The sequence below is a fragment of the Ipomoea nil genome, unplaced genomic scaffold (genome assembly GCF_001879475.1).
Source record: "Ipomoea nil cultivar Tokyo-kokei standard unplaced genomic scaffold, Asagao_1.1 scaffold3340, whole genome shotgun sequence".
In the NCBI taxonomy this organism is placed as follows: domain Eukaryota; kingdom Viridiplantae; phylum Streptophyta; class Magnoliopsida; order Solanales; family Convolvulaceae; genus Ipomoea; species Ipomoea nil.
Window position 1 is genome coordinate 268,094 of NW_017619768.1, and position 21,984 is coordinate 290,077.

The window sequence follows — 21,984 nt, forward strand, 5'->3', positions numbered from 1 at the left end:
TATACCCTACTACCAAACATGTTAAATACTTTCACCACAACCCATTACCATTACCAAGTATTTGATACCTATTCTGATTCCGATTCTGATTTCTATGTGCGAACCAAACACACCCTAAGTATTTTCCAAAGACTAAAGGCCTCTCGGAAAAAAATGGCATCCTATTGGTAGCTGCCTATATGGCTATATCAATATATATTTAAGGTAATAAAGTTGTTTAGTGCATGCATATATTTAATTAGGTGAACCAATTTGACTAATAAAATTTTGTTGGTCCATCAATCAGTCTTTGCATGGATTACTTTGAAAAATTATATATATTATTTCAGAGGTATGATTTTTCAACTCCTATTTTAACCCATAACAGAGCGTTTGGTTGGAGGGGTTTTAAATTCCCTTCCCACTTAATTCCCACCTAATTTCAAAGGCCATTAAATTCCGTAGTTTGGTTGGAGGGAATTGTAATTTCATGGAATTGCAATTCCCCTATTTTCATGGACTTAAAATCTCATGTCCCTCCTGTGATTTTAATTCATGAGAAAAAAAGATAGTGATGAGTCAAAATTACCCCTTCCTTTTTTAACCTAAAATTAATGTCTAACAACAATAATGGACATTTTTGACTTTATACTACTTATTCCCTTTCAATTCCCATGTATACCAAACATTGGAATTGAAATTCCCAATAATTCTATTTCTGTCAACCAAACACTGGAATTTAAATTCATACTTTATTCCCAATAATTCAACTCTCATGGAATTACAATTCCTTTCCCACATAACTCCTCCCTCCAACCAAACGCCCTGTAAAAGTTAAAGCTTTCATCTATCCAAATCGTCTCTAATTAGAATAAACTAAAAATTGTTATTAATTTCATATCTGTATATAACTTTTCATTCACAAGTTTCTAATTTTAAATAAAAACTTTAAATTATATATATATATATATATATATATATATATATATATATATATATATATATTATATATAAAAGAGTGATTAATCTTATATGGATCGGATGTACATTTTCTCAATTTCTCGTAATTCGTAAAGTGGAGGTATTATATTAAATAGCTTGACCTAATTTGTTTGACGCAGACTATACGACTCCAAAGCCAGCACAGAAAGTAAAAACACAAAAGGAAGGCCCGAACTGAAAAACTGACTTCCTTTTCAACGCCCTACTGTGCTATAGTCTTCATTTTTATTTTTATTTTGGATTAATTTGTGTATGTAGATATATATATATATATATATATATATATATATATATATATATATATATATATAATTTAATTTAATGTGTAGATATGAGCAATAAAATTGTTTGTTTATGATTGTGATGAAGAAGAGCAAGAGCTAAGCTGTAATAAATGCAGTAGCAAAACCAGTTACTGTATTCATCTACCCAGTTTTGGATTCTTCTATTTCGCTCATCAATTTTTCATGACCAAATTCGCCCCTGCTTCGCATTTCAGCTAAGTTTTTAGCTCATTCATTATGGGGTGCGTTCTCGGAACCACAGCCGCCGGAGAATCTCGCCGGAATGAGAAACAACGCCGTACATCTGACTCTGCTAGGGTTAGCAAGGACGGTGAGAAGACTGCCACTAGGATCGCTCAACCTCCTGGTCCGGCTGATGACCGCCGGAATCCTAGGCGGCAGCACCAGCAGCCGCCTCCTCCTCCTCAGGAACTTTGCAATCTCAGCAACTTTGCCGCCAACTCCGCCACCAACCAACAGGGCTGGCCGTTGTGGCTTGTCGACGTCGCTGGAGATGCCATCAAAGATTGGACTCCACGCCGAGCCAACACGTTCGAGAAGCTAGATAAGGTAATCATCCAACTTCAGCATCAATGTAATTGTACATTGTCTATATACAAAATTTCAGGGGAGGTACTGCTTTTATTGCATTAGGTACTACAGCTCCATGCATTGCCTTTCTCTGGCAAAATAATCAATAATGAGCATCTATTTAATGCCTAAATCACATGCCATGCCAGTAATTGGTTAGTTAGTTTATACCGTCGATGCAAAATAAAAGGTAAATTGGAAAGCCTAAGGTCTAATGCTCTTTAAGCTGCAAAAGTTACTTTTATGCTTTTGCAGTTGCTCCTTGGATTGCCTTTAATTCATGTTTCTTTTATCCACATTTTGGTGAATTTACAAGTTTAGATTTACTCTTTCTTTTTTGGTTATAGATTGGGCAAGGGACATATAGCAATGTATATAAAGCGAGGGACTTAATAACTGGGAAGGTAGTGGCATTGAAGAAGGTTAGGTTTGACAACTTGGAGCCAGAGAGTGTGAAGTTTATGGCAAGAGAAATACTAGTGCTGAGAAAGCTGGACCATCCCAATGTCATCAAGCTTGAAGGTTTGGTGACTTCAAGAATGTCATCCAGTCTTTACCTTGTTTTTGAGTACATGGAACATGATTTGGCTGGCCTAGCTGCTGTTCAAGGTGTCAAGTTCACTGAGCCCCAGGTAATGGATTCGTTTGAAAGCCTTCAAGCATTGCTATCTCTATTGATGTTGAAAAGCTATCAGGATAAAATGTGAATGGCTTTCTTATATTAAATTTCCTTTCTTCTAGCATATCTATTCTAAGTTTGTGTATAGGCACTTTTTCGCTATTGTTTAATACTGTTTAGCAGCTCATATATATATATATATATATATATATATATATATATATATATATATATATATATATATATATATATATATATATATATATATATATATATATATATTTTAAGTTGGGCTATAAAATAATTGTTTCTTAACACTTGATGAATGTAACTCTAGATGAGAATGATGGATGGATGACAGGATGTATGGGATACAAGGACAAAGTGTACTCCAAATCACTTTATTTGAAGTAAGTCACAATTGATATCTATTTAGGACAAATTGAGAAATTGACAGGATGGTTTTACATGTTCAATATTGGCTCATTGATGGACCTCTTAGAAAGAGTGATGGTGATGATAGTAATAGGAGAAGAAGAGATATATTCAAACTTTCGTATACTGAAGTTACCAAGGATATGTTAGATCAAGTGCTTATGGATGAAATGATGAATGTGTAGTAGGAATAGGAAACTAAATATTAGGTAACTAGCTCATTTAGATTGGAATAAAGGTTAGTTGAATTAATTTTAGTTGACAATGAGGTTACATGAATGCAGTTAATGTTTGTTGAGACTGTGGGTCACTCTGGATCGCTGTTTTGATGTCAAAATTTCCTTAAATTCCTACATGCATAATGACTGTTTATTAGTATGGGCTTGTCCCTTGTTCCCCGTGAAAACATCTCCTGTTTCACTGTTTGCTAGTTGCAGCTGCTTCAAAAGAAGTATACTTGTACATTCCTGTTTCTACTGGCAATTAGTCATGAATGATTTACGTTCTAGTTTCTACTGGTGATGAAGAAACTGATGATGTCAAGTTTAACTCAATGCAATGTGTGTAAAGGGTGTGTGGAATCAGAACCTTCTCATGTTATTCATAGTGAAAGCCTTATGCTTCTTGACAGTTTTCTCACATTAGTCAGTTATAATAAAGGTTAGCTATTCCTTCAGAAATGTTTGGTAATAAAGCCCTACTGGAATTGTAACAAAGATAGCTGTACTATTCATTTGAACCCTTGTCTTGACCCTTTACCGATTGCCCTTCACCTTTCATAGTTCATATCAGATACATCTGACTAAAAATGTCTTTCTATCTTTGTTGTTGCAGGTTAAATGCTATATGAAACAGTTGCTTTCTGGACTTGAGCACTGCCACAACAATGGCGTCCTACATCGTGACATAAAGGGTTCCAATCTACTCATTGATAATGAGGGCATTTTAAAAATTGCTGATTTTGGATTAGCCTCGTTTTATGATCCTGATAGCAAGCACCCCATGACTAGCCGTGTTGTCACCCTCTGGTACCGGCCCCCTGAACTTCTGCTTGGAGCTACTTACTATGGTGTAGGTGTTGATCTGTGGAGTGCTGGCTGCATTTTGGCTGAGTTACTTGCTGGGAAGCCAATAATGCCAGGACGTACAGAGGTGTGCCTTTTGTCTCATCACTTCCAATATTTAATACAACTATACAAGCTATCAATTTTCCCCTTTAGTCCTCTAAATTGATATAACTATTTTGCACTGTTTTTCTTTCTAGTATCTTATTTATTTGTTTATTTTTTTAAGGAATATATCCATCTTCTTCATGCCATTTTTCAGTTTGTTTATGCTTCATTTTGGTACTCTCTATTAAGTTGTTCCTTATTCAGCAAACATCAGTAACTTTTGTTGTCTTATCAAATTCCAGTATCAAACTCTGCCATTTACTTTTTCAAACCTGTATCCAAGTCAATTCTGTTGAAATCCAGCATATAGTCAATGTAGTTCAGCATTTCTTTTTCTCATATATATACCTGATTATATAGTTGCTGAGGTAAACTTTTTATTCTCTAAATGTTTCACTGTTTAGGTTGAGCAACTCCACAAAATATTTAAATTATGTGGTTCTCCTTCTGAAGAATATTGGAAGAAATCCAAGTTACCAAATGCTACACTTTTTAAACCACAGCAACCTTATAAACGCTGTACAAAAGAGATCTTCAAGGATTTTCCATCCTCTTCATTACCTCTGATAGAAACTCTTCTTGCAATTGATCCTAATGAGCGAGGCACTGCCACTGCAGCCTTGCACAGTGAGGTAAATCTTATTGATAACCTGAGTGAATTGCAAGGCAATTTTGGTTTTTACTATTAACCTGGATTTGCAATTATTGTTTATTTAGTTATTAGCTAATGGTCACAATTTCACTCTTTTTCCTTGTTTGAATGTACATTGGGGCTTTACATTCACTTCCCACTTCAATATGACTACTAGAAGTATTTATCTTCTTGTCACTTGGAGTTTGTATTTGTAATAAACACGTCAACCGTCTACTGCAAAGTAATGTTTCCTGTGAACTTTGTTCTTTCTTGTTCTTTTTGTTTTTTAATAAGTTCCTGCACCTGCACACTTCGATGTGCTGTAGTTAATCCCATTCTTTCGCTGCTTTTGTCAAGGTTGATCTATAATGCCCTGGTGTTAAATGCATTATGAATTAGTTTTAATTGCGTTTATGAGCCCAAATCTGGAACTTTAAAGTTCTTGATGTGCTCCTGTACTGTTGTTAAACTTAGACCAAAAGAGTAATAGAAGGATTACAGCTTGTAAGTCATCTTTGTTTGTCTCACTAGCTTTTATTTTAGGAATGTGATTCTATTACTATTAGTTAGTGCAAATGGGCCTATTCATTTTAAGTTTCCTATTATTATTTCACAACTGTATGAACTTGCTGACAAATCAAACATTTATTGCAAAACTAAGTTTATAGTATTTGTGTCTGCATGTGTGGTGCATCCACATGAATACTATGATAATATGAATTTAAGTATATTTCAATAATAATGAATTAATTTGTCACTCTTTAGAAGTATGTTTTATCCTGACATGGTACTTTCATATGCACAGTTTTTTACTACTGAGCCATATGCTTGTGAGCCCTCAAGCTTACCAAAATATCCTCCAAGCAAGGAAATGGATGTAAAGCTGAGGGATGAAGCAGTGAGAAGGTATTCTTTCTTAACATTGGAAGTTCTATTGACCAAATCTCATTATCTTCTGATACCTGGACCTTTTTCAACAGGCAAAGAGGTGCAAGTGGAAAAGCCCACGGGCCCCATGTGGCTGATGGAACCAGAAAAATAAGAGTTCGAGACAGGGTTAGCCGAGCGATTCCAGCTCCTGAAGCTAATGCAGAGCTTCAAGCAAATTTAGATGTAAGTGCGGTGATTTGTTTTTATTTTTTACACTGTTTTCTTTGACACAAGGCATCATCTCAAAGGCATGGTACCTTAAGTTTTTCCAATCAAGTTAAGGGACAATGTGAAATTTTTATGTTCCTTGATCACACATTCAGTTTTGTCAATTTGTGGCTTGAGGGATTTTGTTTAGGTTTGTACTTTCTCCTGTTCCGTTGATCATTAATTTCTCACTAATGCTATCCAATATAATACATATTGTTTTCTAGGATCTATTACTCTGGAAAGCTCAAATATGAGGAACTATAGTCATTAGTCATCCAAGGGCATTAAACCTCATTACATTTACATGCACATCTTTGAATTTTATGGCAAGTTCAAAGTGTTTCAAATGACTTGGGCCTTTTTTTTTTTTTTTTCCCGAATCCCTTTTTTGATTTCTCCTCTTTTCCTGCTTGTGTTTATTGGCATTTATTGTATCTTTTTATATTTAAAGAATTAATGCCCTCGTTTTATCTTGATCCAGAGGTGGAAAGTGATGACACAAGCTAACGCCAAGAGCAAGAGTGAAAAATTTCCTCCGCCACATCAAGATGGATACATTGATGCAGCATATAATGGCCCTTTATCATTTGGTGCACCTGATGATACTTCTTTTGCTTCATCAAATTTTGATGTGAAGTCATTGCAAACCCTTAAAACTACCTCAGCTATGGCTGGGACTTCAAAGCGGAGGAAAAATAAGAGAGAAGAGCCTCATATGGCTCCTTCAAGGAAGCTCATCCATACATTCCTTCCATCTTCTGTCAGGCTGTCATTGGATCTGAGACTAAGGAGTAGAGCATCAATCTCAGAGAACTTTGGCCACTCAAGGTAGGTTTTTTTTTTTTTTTTTTTTTTTTTTTTTTTTTTTTTTTTTTTTTTTTTTAATAAAGAATTATGGAAGAATGATTTATGTGTTGGTGCATCAGAATTTGTTGTGTTGGTTTCAGTTGTTCTCATTTTTGCTTTGTAAGTATCCAACAATTTTGTGTATAATTCGGTTAGGATCTAAAATGTCATGTCAGTCGTCAGAGGATATAATTTATTTACATCTACTTTTGCTGTACAGTTTTTTAGTTAATTAGAGGTGTAACTGTTAAAGGTATTTTTACACTTCTAAGATACTATCATCTTTTCACTTTCTATTCTCTTTCTTCTTACTTGTTGTATACATTTGAGTGGGGTTGGGATTAACCCTGAATTTACACACTACAGAATATTCAATATTCTCCTCCCCATTGAAATCACATTGGGTGATTGATTTGAATTTTTCCCATATGTTTTAATCAAACTAGCATCACTTGTTAAAATGCCATTAGCAAAACAATAATAATTATTAATATTAAAATAAATTTTTAGTAAAACCATCTCACGGTCCCTTGCGAGATGTGTATATTATTTTAATTAAAAAATGTTACATGTCTCACAGTGAAATCACCCAAGACAGACATTCTAATTATTGTTATTATTAAGCATGACAAAGATCCAAAATGGCTAGCTAATCTTTTTTCTTTATTTCTAGGAGACTAGAAAGCATGCAATCTTCTATGTCGTGTTAAAAACCAAACAAAATTTATTTTTGATAGCTCAGTAACAAGCTAGACGCAGCAAAAGGAAAGCCGCAATGTAGACAAAGAATCAATATCCACAACGTATGAAAATGTTAACAGGGCCAAAATATCCTAAGCAACTGATCTGTAGCATGCCCTTTTTGCTGCACGAACAATGTCTTCAACCTGTTGAGAGATGGGAATGCAAGGTTGAGTTCAACATAGCAAATCAATGAGTTGTAAACTTCATTATCTTCTTTTATATATTCTTTCCAAATCTTTGAATGAATAATTTGTAGGCAAAGAATTGGTCAAATTGCAGCTAGGCTGTTTGGGAGATTAACAGCTTCTTCTGATTGAGTATAGTGGGCTATAGCTAACATATTTCTAGGGACTAGGGAAATGTCTGCACAAGTTTACAAATATGACAATTTTACCATTTTCAGCTTTCACCCAATCATCGCTGAGACATGCCAACATTTCTTGTGTCTCATTTAGTCTTAATGTCCGACCAATCATTCAGCAATATCTCCATCACATTTCATCACCTCCTTTTATTGGTGTGCATTAAATAAGGCACCCCCAACCAACACACACAATGAAGTTCCAAAACTTCTCAAAGTAAATAATAAAATCTTGGAGTACAAACCTGTGGAACAGCCATTCTTTCAAGATTTGCTGCATAAGGCATAGGCACATCAGCCCCAGCTATCCTCTCAACTGGTGCATCAAGGTACTCAAAGCTTTCCTCAACTACAGTTGCACTGGTGGGTTGAAATATAAAAACATTACACACAGGAGAAAATACGATTTTTTTTTTATTTTTTTTTAGGGAGGGGGGTTAAGGTGGTAACCAGATCTCAGCGCCAACACCATGTTGAGGAAACGCTTCCTCCACAGTTACCAGTCTGTTGGTTTTCCTAACAGAAGCATTGATTGTAGATCTATCAAGTGGTCTGATTGAGCGCAAATTGATAATCTGTTCACAAAATAATAAGATGAAACTTGGTCATATGTTAAGAAATAGCATATAAACAAAAGTGGAATATGAACCCTTCAATACCTCAGCACTGATTCCTTCCTTTGCAAGAATCTCAGCAGCCTAGCAAGTTAAATTCATTTTGAAATGCAAACAGAAGCATAGACATAGTCAGCACAATAATGGACTTTAGTTTTGCATAGTGGCTTTACAGTATGCAAAGATCAAGATTGTTGCTGAACAAGTTAAAAATTTCACCCAAGTTGGGTAAAGGATCAAAATACTTCCTGGTAAAAGAATGCCAAACCTTGAGAGCATAACCAACCATTTTTGAGAAAGCAGTGATTGTCACATCCTTTCCATCACACTCAATCTACCAATTGATTGTTTAAGTGAAAATAAACCCAACTATATCAATCATGGAAAAACAATTTATGAAAGGCCTGGGAACTTACTTTAGCTTTCCCAATTGGAAGACAGAAACTAGAATCAAGAGCTTCAGCTGATACAGGGAAGGACTCACCATATCTGGAGCAGATATACTAGATTATTAAAAATGACCCCCAAAAATCCACCAAACTCTCCAGAATAGAAACGCACAACACAGCACTTAACAGCAATTCATTTTCAAGGAAAACAACAGGATCTGGGTCCCTAATAGCAGCTTTGAGAAGGCCACGAGCATCTTCAGAAGAGTACGGAGACAGCACCTTCAATCCTGGGCATGCAGCATACCAAGCTGCATAGCACTGTAAAAGATCTTGTGCGTTAAATATGCTGTGTAAATTTTATTCTGCGTAGGCATCACACATTCTCTCAAATGCATGTACGAATGCACAATAGACATTTAGAAAAATAATCTCAGTCGTGCAAACAAACTATAAAAATATTTGGAAGAACACAAGTTTTAAGTTTTTCCACTTTAAAGAAATCCCAAACATCCTGAAGGGAAACATGAAATCTACTCCGAGAAGTTAATAATACCAAAAAACTATTTAAACGTCCAGTTGAATGTAAGATACTGTCACAGATGAAAGTACTATTAAACCTCAGATTTTTACTGAGTTATGAATGAGTAATAGACAAACTATTAATGGATTAAAGGGATTATATAGATCCGCATATGATTTATGACCCTTGCCATTTAACACTTTAACCCATTAATTTAAATAGGTGATAAATGGATTAATCCATTTATTACACAACACAGCTAGATCCAACCCAAAGCTTATGGAACCCACCAATTAAGCATCTCTACTACTAAAGTACCACTCTAAAATTTACTACTTCGTCACTCACTTGAAACATGGTGCTTTTAACAAGGATTTATCATTTATGTAACCTGAATTACTGCCAAGTAGAGAAAGGAAACTCTTAAGTACTTTCTGTATATGTAGATTCTTACAGAGCTTAAAGATCTCTTACAAGTACCAATAGAACTTGAAAGAGGATAAATAAAAAGTATCAAGTCAAACCTGGGAATGTTGGGCACCAACACCAGCTGCAGCTCCATTAGGGCCTCTGAAAACAATAGGTACAGATATCTGGCCAGCAGACATGTAGTTTGACTTTGCAGCAGAATTAATGATATGATCAATTGCCTGCCAAGGATACCATACACAGCCCATAACAAAAAATACAGCCTCTACAAAAACAAATGGATAACACTCCATTTTTAGCAGAAGACCAATGATGAAAGAAAATCTGCAGCTGACTTTTAGGTGATCAAATGATGATTACTCAACTAAAGTTACATAGACTAACTGCCTGCAAATTGGTTATGGTGGACACCAGCCATTAGGTCAATTATTTTTCACTCCCTAAATAATCTGTGTCACAACTAGCTGACTTCCCATATATATTAAGAGCCAGAGGGTATATTATCGGGACATGAAAGCTGTTGGCAATTATAGCATTTGTCTGAGACAGTAAAGCTTTGGGCACATGATAATTGCTGATTATCAATTTTAAAACATAACCTCAAATCTCACCATATTAGCAGAATCACTGAACTGACAATTATTAAGGAACAGCTGCTATGTACCAAAAGAAAAATAAGGAACAGCTGCTAGAAGGATTTATATATTCTCTACGGGAATAAGTAACGACAAAGAAGAACAAATGCTGAACCTGCATTGAAAAGTTAAATGTCATGAATTCCACAATAGGCTTCAGACCATAGTAAGCTGCACCTACACCAATCCCAGCAAATCCAGCCTGTGAAACAACATAGAACAGTTTGTTTATACTTTATTTGATAAAGGATTCAACATATGTCCAGGAAAATATGGTAGAAGGAGAAACCTCCGTAATAGGTGTATCCAGAACCCTGTCCGGACCATATTTGTCCAAAAGACCTTTTGAAATCTTCAATGGAGAAACAGTCAAATAATCAGCCGTAAAGAAGAAAAAAAAATGAACATGTAATGATACAGAGAGGAAAAAGTAGGGTAACAAAGGAAGCAAAGAGAGCAAACCATGCCTTGTATGCACCCTGGTACTCTCCGACCTGTGCCAAAACAGTAGGAAAAAGAATCATGAAAAGCTCAATATTAGAAACGCAAATAAGGCGAAAACAAGGTAAAAACATATGAAGAAATAAAATAAAACCATGATGATTACCTCTTCACCCATCAAAAAGACCTTAGGATCCGCAGACATTTCTTCATCAAGCGCGGAATTTAAAGCATCGCGCACTGTTATCTGTGATATAGTTTAAGCAGCACTATGAAGGAAGTTAGGAATACAAACATTGAAGATGAGAAGTGAGGAAAAGAAGAATAACCTCTTTTGCTGCAGAAGAGTAACATCTGGATGCAGATACCCTACTTCTTATCAACAGGTGATTTAAACTCTAAAAAGCAGATAGAAAATGAAAAATTAAGCACAGCTCTATTGGAATACATGAAGCAAAACGATCCAATATTTACCAAAGAAGAAATGCCTCTAGAAGCCATTTTGCGAGCTATAACTGCGGACATACTCGCTTCTTCGAAGATGAACACAACCCTAATCAACAAACAAAATGCAACAAAAAAACACAATATAAACAAATCTTTTATACTAAGTGGAGAAATGCTCCAGGTTTTCATTACATAATATAAATCACCTCGGGTCAACTATATGACCACCAATTTGAAATGAAAACTTCTTTGTTAATACAGTTTTTCATTTTGAAAACTTAAAACATTCTTCAAATTTCTAAAAACTTGGTAACTTTAAATTTTTTTTTTTTTAAATAAAACCAAGTTGAATTACATATCATATCAGAGAAAATTTCAATTTTGATCACACAACTAACTTTTAAACAACTATCTTTTTTTTTCAATTTTTTTCTTACTATAGGGGCTTTGTTAATTTCAACAATTAACTTTTAAAAGTGTCAATTTAGTACATTGAATTTCAATTTTAATCATTCTGACCAAATTGCCGGCCAAATTTGACCGTAAAAATTTAATCCAACATTTAGTTTTAAATATGAGTGGCAAAATCATCTTTTATATCCTTTCTCCTAATTAAGTTGTTGACCCTGTTCAGCGATGAAGACTTCTATTGTTTGAAGAAGCTTTCCCCAACATTGCGTCGTGTGTTAACAACTATGGCGTTACCGGAAACCCTGCCACCAACAATCTCTGCCATAAATGCTTCAACGCTGTCTCCACCTCCATTTCCGCCTCAACGACGACAATTCCTCATAAATTATTCGACAAATTTCCTAGATCTATCGTTCGGAGGTCGTCGCCGGAAACAACGCAAGAGGATTAGAGGTTAGCAGGCGGTGATGAAGCCAAGGTCGATAGTTCGCCAGTTCCGCCTAGGAGAGAGGTGAGCCGGTGTTCTGGTTGCTGGAGAAAGGTAGGATTGACCGGATTCCGATGCTGTTGCGGCTTTTCTGCGGCAAACACCAGAACTCTAACTGACATGACTGCAGCTACGACTACAAAATTTTTGGCCAAGAGGTGATCGCCCGAGAGAATCCAGTCGTGAAGGCCGCTAAGATCATCAAACTTTAAACTGGAAAAATAACAAACACCAATCTATGCAAAACAGGAGGAGGTTGCTGTTATTTGACGGAATTATCTCGCTCAACGAAGGAGTCTTTATTGCTGAACCGGGTCAACAACTTAATTCGGTCAACTTAATTAGGAGAAATGATAGAAAAGATAATTTTGCCCCTCAGATTTAAAACTAAATGTTGGATTAAAATTTTCCTATCAAATTTGGCCGGCAATTTGATCAGAGTGATCAAAATTGACAAAAATTACATACTCAATGTACTAAATTGACATTTTTGAAAGTTAGATGTTGAAATTAACAAAGTCCCTATAGTCGTGTGACCAAATTTGAAAATTTCTCTATGGGATGCTAGATCGTGATTATTCCAATAGTTTTATTTTAAAATGTTAAATTTTAATATGTAAACAAACTAATTTAAATTTTATAAATTTTCAAAAAAAAAAATTTAAATTTTATAAAGATGTTTTTTTTTTTTTTTACATTTATCAGCTTATTAAGCAGCTAATTTTATTAAACATTTTCAAGCATAACAGCTAGCTTAACAACTCTTCAATTTTCAATTTTCAACTACTTTTTAGTTAGATTTGCCAAACATAGCCCTAATCATCTAACAATACAACCAGTACAAAATGCTTAAAACATTATCCAATACCTAAAGATTCAAATTGCTCAAATCTTTAGTTTTTAACCAAAATAGCACAATTCATACATAATAAATTGAAAAAAAAAAAAAAACCAAAAGTCCAAATTATACATTAGTACACATAAATATTAGTATTATATAGAGTACAGACACACACAAGAATATTGATGTATAGACTATGAATAAAATGTGTATTTTTAAAATACTAAAGGTATATTATACGTGGATTAAAAATACATTATTTAAAAATACAAGTAAATTATTTGAATAGTGAATACTAAATATACGTTATTTTGTATACTAATGTATATTCAGTACATAAATAATGTACCTTTAGTATATTAAAAATGTAAATATTAATATTTTATTCATGATTCAAAAAATATTTGCTAAATATTATTCGTAATATAAGCTCGTATTTACATTAATATGTACTCTCAAATTCTACTTCCTCATTTTTATTTATTAATATAATAGATAATAATAAATTATTTTCATTAGGTGGACTCTAAAAAGAAATATCAATATCAATAATTTAAAAATAATTAAAAAAGTATAATTTGGAAATCTACATAATATTTTTTAGTTTATGAAAAGTATAATTATTATTTGCGGGAAGGAAGCCAAAAAGGCTGGCAGCGCGCAGCTTTTAGGAAAGTAGTGACAAAAGAGACCAATGGTTGCATGGGAAGTACTGATCGCTTGTCATCTCCGTACAAATCACACTCCCCCATTTCCTATTCTCTATCGCTTTAATTATCTTGCTTTGGAGTTTGAAGATCCTTTAAATAATACTCGTACTCCGTAAGAGCATCTACATCAATAGATAATAGGAGCATAATGTCAGATTCAATCTCTTGAGTGGGGATAATATCTAGTGTGAAGAAGAGATAATGGTGAGAAGATTTGTCCTACAAAATTGGAATTAATGTCAGAAAAGAAGAAAAAAAATAAATAATGAACATGAAACGCGCACAGCAGCAAGCCCACATGGGCGCGTCAGGCGTGCCGAACGACGCGCCTGACACCTCTGTTTTTTTATTTTTTTTTTGTTTTTAATTTTTAGTTTTGGTTTTTTTTTTTTTTCCTCCCCTTCCCCCTTCTCTTTCCTAATCACTCTTACATTATCCCCCTATTCTCCCCAACCATTGTGGATGCTCTAATAATAAAACTACCATGATAAATCTCCGATTAGTGACAAAGAATTTGTGATCTAGTGAACATATCGTAATTAAGTAGTTGAGTAATTGTGAATTAGTGGGTATGTGATAAAAATGAGTGCAGGTAAATAAGTGAAGTATAAATTTAGTTTGTAAATAATTAAGTCATGTAACTGCATACTATATTATATCAAATTGTACATTTTGTGTATAAAGATTTAAATTTAAAATCTCAACGTTCATAATAAGAATTGAATTCCCTTCATATTGTTTTAAATGAAGTTTGATTATATTCGTTGTAGTATTTTCTTAGAATTGAAAACAGATTGGGGCACAAGGAAATGCTATGCATGACAGTATGTTCCACCTTAAGGAAAATGGACCAGAGACGACTTTGAAGAAGACCCGAAAGGACCAATGGTGTGGCATAACCGAGTAAAGTCTCCATTATCGTACAATTAACACTTTATAGTTTTTTTTTTTTTTTTTTTTTTAATAATATAGTTTCTACTTTTAATGTTGTTTTCATACGGAGTATTATTTTTCCTTCTCCTTCATCGCTAAGCTTCCTATATATTCACTGTTATATATTGTTATCATTGTCACATTATTTGTCCTTCCCCTTCATCGCTAAGCTTTCCTATATATTCACTATTACATATTGTTATCATTGTCAGATCAGAGTATATTTATATGATATTATTACATATATGAGAACATGCATATTGTAAAAAATACGAATTAATTTCATTCGTTCAATTATAATGATCAATGACTATAAATTAATAAGAGAAAAATATGATGATATTTTTAAATTATTATAATACATTTGAGATAGCTTGATAGCATATTTTTTGAATAATTGACAGTACATTAAGATCTATAATATAGTGCATTAAAATGTGTGAATTATTAATTTTCCGTGGATGTATAGTATTTATCAAATATTTTATAATGTACGTAATAGGTACGAAAATGTCACTACATATATTTTTGTTCATATTTATTTTATTTTCGCATGTTGATAAACCCAAATAGTTAAATGAGTTTAATTCATTTAGGGAGTTGTTGTTATTATATGATTGTTGATATTTATATATTGAGATATAAGAGAGATCACTAAGCACTCATTCACTAATACCATCTAATATTTTATTATAATTATAATTATTATGTATAAATAAATATAATAATAATAATAATAGATTGTTGGTTGATTTTTTAAGATATATAAGAAATTTTATAAATTAAATTAATGTTTTCCCTAGGGTGCCAAAAGGATATGTAATAGGTAGTATTTATGAAAAAATAAAAATAAAAATAAAAATCTTTCCAAATATTTACTACGGAGTAAAATATTTTCCGATATGAAAATTTATAAATTTGTGAGTCGGTATAGTAGGTGAATGCCGTGTGTGTTCAGTTGTCTTCTGCTCCTCCACGGCTCCACTACTACTGTAGGCTACTGGGTAGGCTAGTGATCGAGTAGAGTATATATATTTGATTGTAAAATCAGTAATATAAGGCAGGATCGGAATTGAAGTTTTAGTTTTTATATATGGCGGCGACTCCGAAAGATCACGTAGAAGAAATCCGCAGAAGAAAGTTTAAAATCGGAGTAGAGTCGAAGTCTCTGAAGGATGAGGATGACTACTCTGTGAATGAGGACATCCATCAAGCCGTTAAACTCCTCTCCGCCGAGCTCTACTCCAAGGATGTCCACTTTCTCATGGAACTCATCCAGGTCTTCTTCTTATTCACTTTTATTATAAGCTAATATTTTAAGCCATCTCCATGGATCATATCTTCCTTCATTCAGTGATTAACTAACTAACTCTATCATATATCATATATATAAAATGCAGAATGCGGAGGATAATGAGTACGAGGAGGGAGTGGATCCCAGTTTGGAATTCGTCATCACATCCAAAGACATAACGGACACCGGAGCCAAGGCCACGCTCTTGGTATTCAACAATGAAAAGGGATTCTCCCCTAAGAATATTAACTCCATTTGCAGCGTTGCGCGTTCCACCAAGAAAGGCAACCGCAAGACTGGCTATATTGGCGAGAAAGGTACGGTCGACTATTTCTTTTTTCTTCATAACAATCACAATCACAATATATATGTTTTGTTTTTCTCATCAAAAAAATATTTAATACTATACAGTATACACCTCCACCTCCCATGTAAAAGAAAAACTAGGCCTTCAAAACAATGGATAATTTAACTGTCATATATGAATATATATGTGTATCTTTTTATCAAAATTTTCACAAGTATTGTTTAATACATCAAATAGTTTAGATTTTATTCCCATTCGGCAATTCTTATTATAATAATAATATAATAATAAGCAAATAATGAGCTTTAGATACGATCACAGTCACTATTCCCTCTAATTTATCCCTGTTAATCCAATTCAATGATGATGAAAGGAATGGGAGGAGCTAGCTGCTTTTATTGTCTTTTTTCACAGTGTCACACGCACCATGTATATTAGTTTAACATATGTGCCGTGCCTAGCTAGCTAGTCTTATATGTATATATATGGTGTTGAAGGTAGGTAGGTATAATCTATCTTTGCATTGGAATTATATATATTGTGTACGTGTTTCAGGGATTGGGTTCAAGAGCGTGTTTCTGATCACAGCCCGGCCTTACATTTTTAGCAATGGCTACCAGATTCGGTTCAGTGAGGAGCCTTGCAGCCATTGCGGTATTGGTTATATTGTTCCAGAGTGGGTGGTGGATGACAACCCTGTTCTTGCATGCATAAGACAAATCTATGGTTCTTCAACCCCACTCCCTACCACAACTCTAGTGTTGCCTCTCAAGTCTGACAAGGTGAATCCCGTGAAGCAGCAACTTTCAACCGTTCATCCTGAGCTCCTCTTGTTTCTTTCAAAGATACGCAAGCTCTCAGTCAGGGAAGACAATGAGGATCTAAAGCTCAATACTGTGAGCACAATATCCATTTCAAGTGAGACAGATTTTGTTAAGAAGAAAAACATTGATGCCGAGTCCTATCTGCTAACTCTCGCTGCTGATGAAAAGTTGGGTAACGCTGGACAATGCAGTTACCACATGTGGAGGCAAAGATTCCCAGTCAAGCAACAACACAGAGTAGACAGAAGAATGGATGTTGACGAGTGGGTGATTACACTTGCATTTCCAATTGGAGAACGTCTCAACCGGGGAACTACCTCCTCCTCCTCCTTAGGAATCTATTCTTTTCTTCCTACAGAGATGGTCACCAACTTCCCGTTTATAATCCAGGCAGACTTCCTACTTTCATCATCCAGGGAGACTATCCTTTTAGATAACCCATGGAACCAGGGAATTCTCAACTGTGTTCCCTCGGCCTTCCTAAATGCTTTCACCTCTCTAGTCAAAGCCAATGAAGATGCTCCCGTCTCTACTCTCATTCAAATGTTTGGCTTTTTACCAGTTGCAACTTCTTCTTATGCAACTCTTAATGCCATAAGAAATTCTATCAAACAAAAACTGCTAGAGGAGGATATAATTCCATGTCAGTCCTACACAAAACAGAAGTTTTTCAGAAAACCAAATCAAGTTGGTAGGCTGCAGCCTGCCTTTTGGAACTTGTTGAATAAGGCAAGGATGCAAGGGGTCACTTTGCACAACATCTCTTCCCACGGAAGGCATATTCTGAATTCTGCATTTGATCAGGAGGAGTACAATGACATTCTCAACTTTTTGGACGTAAAGCACGTTGAAGATGGGTGGTATTCGAGGTGCATTCAGAGCTCTGATCTTGTTTTAGGCGTGTCCGAAGATCTTTACTTGGAACTGTTATTATTTGTTGCGGTCAACTGGAAACAATCTTTTTCAAGTACTAATATGGTGAAAATACCATTGCTGAAGTATGTTGACAGTAATGGGCATGTGGCACTGTGTAGCACAAATGAGGTATCTAAAGGTTATCTCACATTGCTTCTGTGCACTTGCTCTGATCAAGTATCGTGGCTGACTAGTTGGAACAGAGAGTTCCGCTGCATTAAGGGATATTTCATTGCTGAATCAACACAAGAAGCATTTCACAGTTCTTCTTCTAATAAGTGGCAAAATGTGTTGAATTGGCTTCGCAATGAGGTGAATGTTAAATCTGTAGATGTGCATGAGTATGCACGTCTGATCCACAAGTCACTGAGTCATGATCAGAAGCTTGTCCTCGCATATGCTCATTTCCTATATCACTCGTGTCAGAGTCTGTATTTGTCTAGAGGACAAATTGATTCGCTTAGGAGTGACATGCCACTTGTTGATGACTATGGGCAGATTGTCACCAAAAGAAAAGGTGTTGTTGTACCTGCAAATGGAAGTAAATGGGTTCAGCTGATTGGTTCGAATCCATGGAAAAGTGAGGGTTACACTGAGCTCGGAGAAGACTATTTGCGTTCTGGAAGATATGCTGATGTATCTACCAAGAAAGAAGAGCTCCTTGGATTTCTTAAATCTGATGTCCATGCGTTGGATATTCCCAATTTGCCTCCTCCAGATGCTACACTATCCAGTATGTCTTCACCACTAACAAGGGAAAACGCATTCCTGCTGTTAGATTGGATTGGTAATATGAGAATGCAGCAAGTTTCAATGCCAGCGAGGTTCTTGGCCTGCATACAGAATGGAAGTTGGCTTAAAGTCCGTCTATGTGGTAGTCCTGGCTATCGGCCACCATCACAATCCTTCTTCCATTCCTCATCGTGGGGGCATCATTTGCAGAATGGATCATTGCGTGTTGACATCCCTCTACTTGATCAGGAATTTTATGGTGGCCAGATATCCAACTATCAGCAAGAGCTGAAAACAACTGGTGTCATGTTTGAATTTAAGGATGCTTGTCAATTTATTGGGGAACATTTTATGTCTCTGGCGGCTTCTTCAACTTTGTCTAAAAATGATGTCTTCTCAATACTTAATTTCATTAGGTATTTGAGGGATAAATATTTTTCTCCCGATGAGTTCATCAACAGTATCAAAGATAGGAGTTGGTTGCAGACAACTCAAGGCAAGAGGAACCCAGGACAATCTGTTTTCTGTGATAACGAATGGGCTGCTGCCTCACAGATCAGCGATATCCCATTTGTTGATCAAAATTATTATGGTCAGGGTATTCTTGCTTACAAGGAAGAACTCAAGCTGCTTGGTGTCGTCTTCGGTTTCAGTCAAAATTTCCAGCTAGTTGTTTCCAACTTGAAACCTTCAGAAAAATTGAGTTCACTAAGTGCTGAAGCAGCTCTCATGGCACTGGACTGTATTCGTCATCTAAATTTAACATCTTCTGATAGACTATGCGGGGCACTCAAGGAAAACAGATGTCTAAAGACGGTGAATAAGGGATACAAATTTCCTGCTGAATGTTTCCTACCTGATCCAACCTGGGGTTGCCTTCTTCAGGTTTTTGACAGCTTCCCCCTCATTGATGAAAAGTTTTATGGAAGCAGAATCTTTGGCTACAAGAATGAGCTACACAAATTGGGAGTGATCCATGGTTTTAATGAAGTGACTGAAAAATTTGCTCGTGTTTTTAGGCAGCGAAGTGCTTTGAGTAATAGCAATGCACTTTCTTTCCTTGCATGCTACAGGAAATTAAAAGCAACCAGCTTCAATTTACAGTCAGATCATAATGTTGGGAAATGCATTAAGGAGGTAAAGTGGCTAAGAACTCAACTAGGAGTCACTTGTACACCAAAAGAGTGCATCTTGTTTGGAGAAGATTGGAAATCAATCTCTTCTGTCTCTCTATTACCATTTCTGGATGATGCTTACTATGGCCAGGACATTAAGGAGTATGAAGCTGAGCTTAATAAAATGGGCGTTGCTACCACATTTAAAAAGGGCACAAAATTTGTGCCTGCAAGCATTCGTCTGCCTCAGAACCCAAGTTGTATTTCACCTTCTGTTGCATTTTCAGTGTTGCAGTGCATACAGAATTTGCTTAAGGATCATGAAGACAATCTGATCTCTGATCTTGTGAAAAAACTTAATCAGAAGTGGATCAAAACTCAAGGTGGTTACCGAAGTCCAAAAGAGTGTTTGCTTTACAGTTCCGATTGGAATGACACGTTGAAGCAAGAGGATGGACCCTTCATTGATGAAAAGTTTTATGGTCCAAATATTTTGTTATACAAAAAAGAAGTCGAAGCTTTGGGAGTTGTGGTTGAGGTGAAAAATGGATGCTCATTGGTTGCTGATTACCTTGGTGTGCATTCTAATCGCACCACTATCAATCGGATATATACATACTTGTATAAACATGACTGGCTTCCTAGAGGTGATAATGTAAGTGCAGAGATATGGATTCCCAATGGGGAGAATAGCGGAAAGTGGGTGAGTCCTCAGGATTGTGTTCTCCATGATAAAACCAATCTTTTTGGTTCACAGTTGTTTGATTTAGGGAAGTATTACAGTAAGGAACTGCTGGGTTTCTTTGGCAAATTGGGAGTTAATAGCAGTCCTTGCCTGGAGGACTATTTGAAGCTGTGGAAAGCATGGGAGTGTGCAGATAGGAGATTGATGGGTTCTGAGTGCTGTGCCTTTTGGGAGTTTGTAGTGAAGCACTGGAACTCAAAGACAAAAAAATATGTTGAAGAGAATTTATCAAAACTTCCGGTTTGTTCATACTCAGGGGGTCCAAATGGGGGGATTTTGCTGGTTGACAAACATGAAGTTTTTATAGGTGATGATCTCTACTTGAAGGAGGTTTTTGAAAAAAGTTGTGTGCAGCAGGAGGAGGGGATGTTTGTTTGGTACCCCCAGCCAAGCCTTCCATCCTTGCCCCGAACCAAGCTTCTCAATATCTACAGTGAAATTGGTGTTCCAAGATTGTCTGAATCCGCCCAGAGCAGGGAAGTTTCTTCAATTGAGTGTGCTGGACTGGAAAGGGCGAATCCGGAAATGATGTTTGTTGGGAAGAATATGTTGAGACTCATTCTTGGTTTTCTAGCTCAGGCTTGTGTGGAGATGGAAGCGGAGAAGAGGCACGAGGCTGTGAGGCGGCTTGTAAACACCAGCTTTCTGGAGCTGAAACGACCAATCACAGTTGAGTACAAGGTGTCATTTTCGTCGGGGGAAATCCTGAGTGCTAAAGGAAGCAGAATGATGCGATGGGAGAGAGAGAAGTCTAAGTTCTTCATTACAAAACTCGAGAAATCAGATGGTTACAAAGGTGTCCTCGAGTATGCTACATATTACTCAGAAGAAGTTGCAAAGGGAATATTGTGGGAGAAAGAAGATGAGGAGGTGTGGGAGCTTGCTGAATTCATCAAGTTAGGCTACATCCTCAAGTTTGACCAAGAGGCTATCAGGTTCCTGATGAAGACAAAGAATCTTGAGATTTTCATGGAGGATGAACACTTTCTCTCATCTCTCTTTCCTGATGATGATGAAGAAGAATAGGCCAGGCCAGGCCAGGTATGTTTTTTTACTTTTCATGACAAAATGCTTTAATTACAAACTGTTGCATTCCTGGCCAGGTATGATGAACAACATTAATTTTTATGAATTCAGATTTCTTCATTTGGCAAGGCAAGGGAAAAGAGAAGAGAAGAGTGAAGTGCAATATAATTATATTATATTATATTGGGTTGTTTTCTGTTGTGCAAGTACGTTAGTTGTATTATCCTGAAAATCTTTACTTACTAGGATTTACTATAATTTTTTGTTAAAGCTATAAATAATATCATGAAAGCTAAAGATTGGAGTAATGGAGATTGATCAAAGTAATTAAGTTTGAAATATTGATGAATTGATGACAG

At 35.6% G+C, this 21,984-nt stretch overlaps 3 protein-coding genes across 7 annotated transcripts; 2 read left to right on the forward strand and 1 right to left on the reverse strand.

Moving 5' to 3' along the window:
* Window positions 1-1,296: 1,296 nt before the first annotated feature.
* LOC109170779 (probable serine/threonine-protein kinase At1g54610) lies at window positions 1,297-6,998 on the forward strand. Its single transcript, XM_019319938.1, has 7 exons — window positions 1,297-1,835; window positions 2,204-2,488; window positions 3,745-4,062; window positions 4,487-4,714; window positions 5,522-5,622; window positions 5,697-5,829; window positions 6,338-6,998. Exons 1-7 carry the CDS (start codon window positions 1,503-1,505, stop codon window positions 6,686-6,688), a joined length of 1,749 nt encoding a protein of 582 aa, XP_019175483.1. The 5' UTR covers window positions 1,297-1,502; the 3' UTR covers window positions 6,689-6,998.
* A 387-nt stretch (window positions 6,999-7,385) lies between these two features.
* On the reverse strand, window positions 7,386-11,482 carry LOC109170781 (pyruvate dehydrogenase E1 component subunit beta-1, mitochondrial-like). The gene is made up of 14 exons (XM_019319941.1): window positions 11,313-11,482; window positions 11,168-11,236; window positions 11,005-11,085; window positions 10,865-10,891; window positions 10,687-10,749; window positions 10,513-10,599; window positions 9,858-9,983; window positions 8,998-9,131; window positions 8,838-8,910; window positions 8,690-8,755; window positions 8,467-8,505; window positions 8,258-8,382; window positions 8,053-8,167; window positions 7,386-7,589 (listed from the first exon to the last, which is right to left on the reverse strand). The coding sequence occupies exons 1-14, from the start codon at window positions 11,472-11,474 to the stop codon at window positions 7,536-7,538; spliced, it is 1,221 nt and encodes a 406-aa protein (XP_019175486.1). The 5' UTR covers window positions 11,475-11,482; the 3' UTR covers window positions 7,386-7,535.
* Window positions 11,483-15,693: 4,211 nt separating this feature from the next.
* On the forward strand, window positions 15,694-21,974 carry LOC109170777. 5 transcript variants are annotated; one of them, XM_019319936.1, is made up of 4 exons: window positions 15,694-15,946; window positions 16,068-16,278; window positions 16,824-21,635; window positions 21,703-21,974. In XM_019319936.1, exons 1-3 carry the CDS (start codon window positions 15,761-15,763, stop codon window positions 21,623-21,625), a joined length of 5,199 nt encoding a protein of 1,732 aa, XP_019175481.1. In that variant the 5' UTR covers window positions 15,694-15,760; the 3' UTR covers window positions 21,626-21,635; window positions 21,703-21,974. The 5 variants fall into 5 exon arrangements, with proteins under 5 accessions (XP_019175481.1, XP_019175480.1, XP_019175478.1 ...); XM_019319935.1 differs by having other exon boundaries at window positions 21,737-21,974; XM_019319933.1 differs by having other exon boundaries at window positions 16,824-21,630; window positions 21,737-21,974.
* Window positions 21,975-21,984: the final 10 nt, after the last annotated feature.

What these genes read in the sequence shown, in the direction of transcription:
- LOC109170779 (XM_019319938.1), top strand. Translation starts at nt 1,503, where the DNA reads ATGGGGTGCGTTCTCGGAACCACAGCCGCCGGAGAATCTCGCCGGAAT. An exon ending in CGTTCGAGAAGCTAGATAAG is followed by an intron (nt 1,836 to 2,203) that starts GTAATCATCCAA and finishes TTTTGGTTATAG; the next exon opens with ATTGGGCAAGGGACATATAG. An exon ending in AGGGATGAAGCAGTGAGAAG is followed by an intron (nt 5,623 to 5,696) that starts GTATTCTTTCTT and finishes CTTTTTCAACAG; the next exon opens with GCAAAGAGGTGCAAGTGGAA.
- LOC109170781 (XM_019319941.1), bottom strand. Translation starts at nt 11,474, where the DNA reads ATGAAAACCTGGAGCATTTCTCCACTTAGTATAAAAGATTTGTTTATA. An exon ending in TTCCTTGAAAATGAATTGCT is followed by an intron (nt 8,911 to 8,997) that starts GTTAAGTGCTGT and finishes TATCTGCTCCAG; the next exon opens with ATATGGTGAGTCCTTCCCTG. An exon ending in AAAGAATGGCTGTTCCACAG is followed by an intron (nt 7,590 to 8,052) that starts GTTTGTACTCCA and finishes ATCTCTCAACAG; the next exon opens with GTTGAAGACATTGTTCGTGC.
- LOC109170777 (XM_019319936.1), top strand. Translation starts at nt 15,761, where the DNA reads ATGGCGGCGACTCCGAAAGATCACGTAGAAGAAATCCGCAGAAGAAAG. An exon ending in TTCTCATGGAACTCATCCAG is followed by an intron (nt 15,947 to 16,067) that starts GTCTTCTTCTTA and finishes TATAAAATGCAG; the next exon opens with AATGCGGAGGATAATGAGTA. An exon ending in TGGCTATATTGGCGAGAAAG is followed by an intron (nt 16,279 to 16,823) that starts GTACGGTCGACT and finishes TACGTGTTTCAG; the next exon opens with GGATTGGGTTCAAGAGCGTG.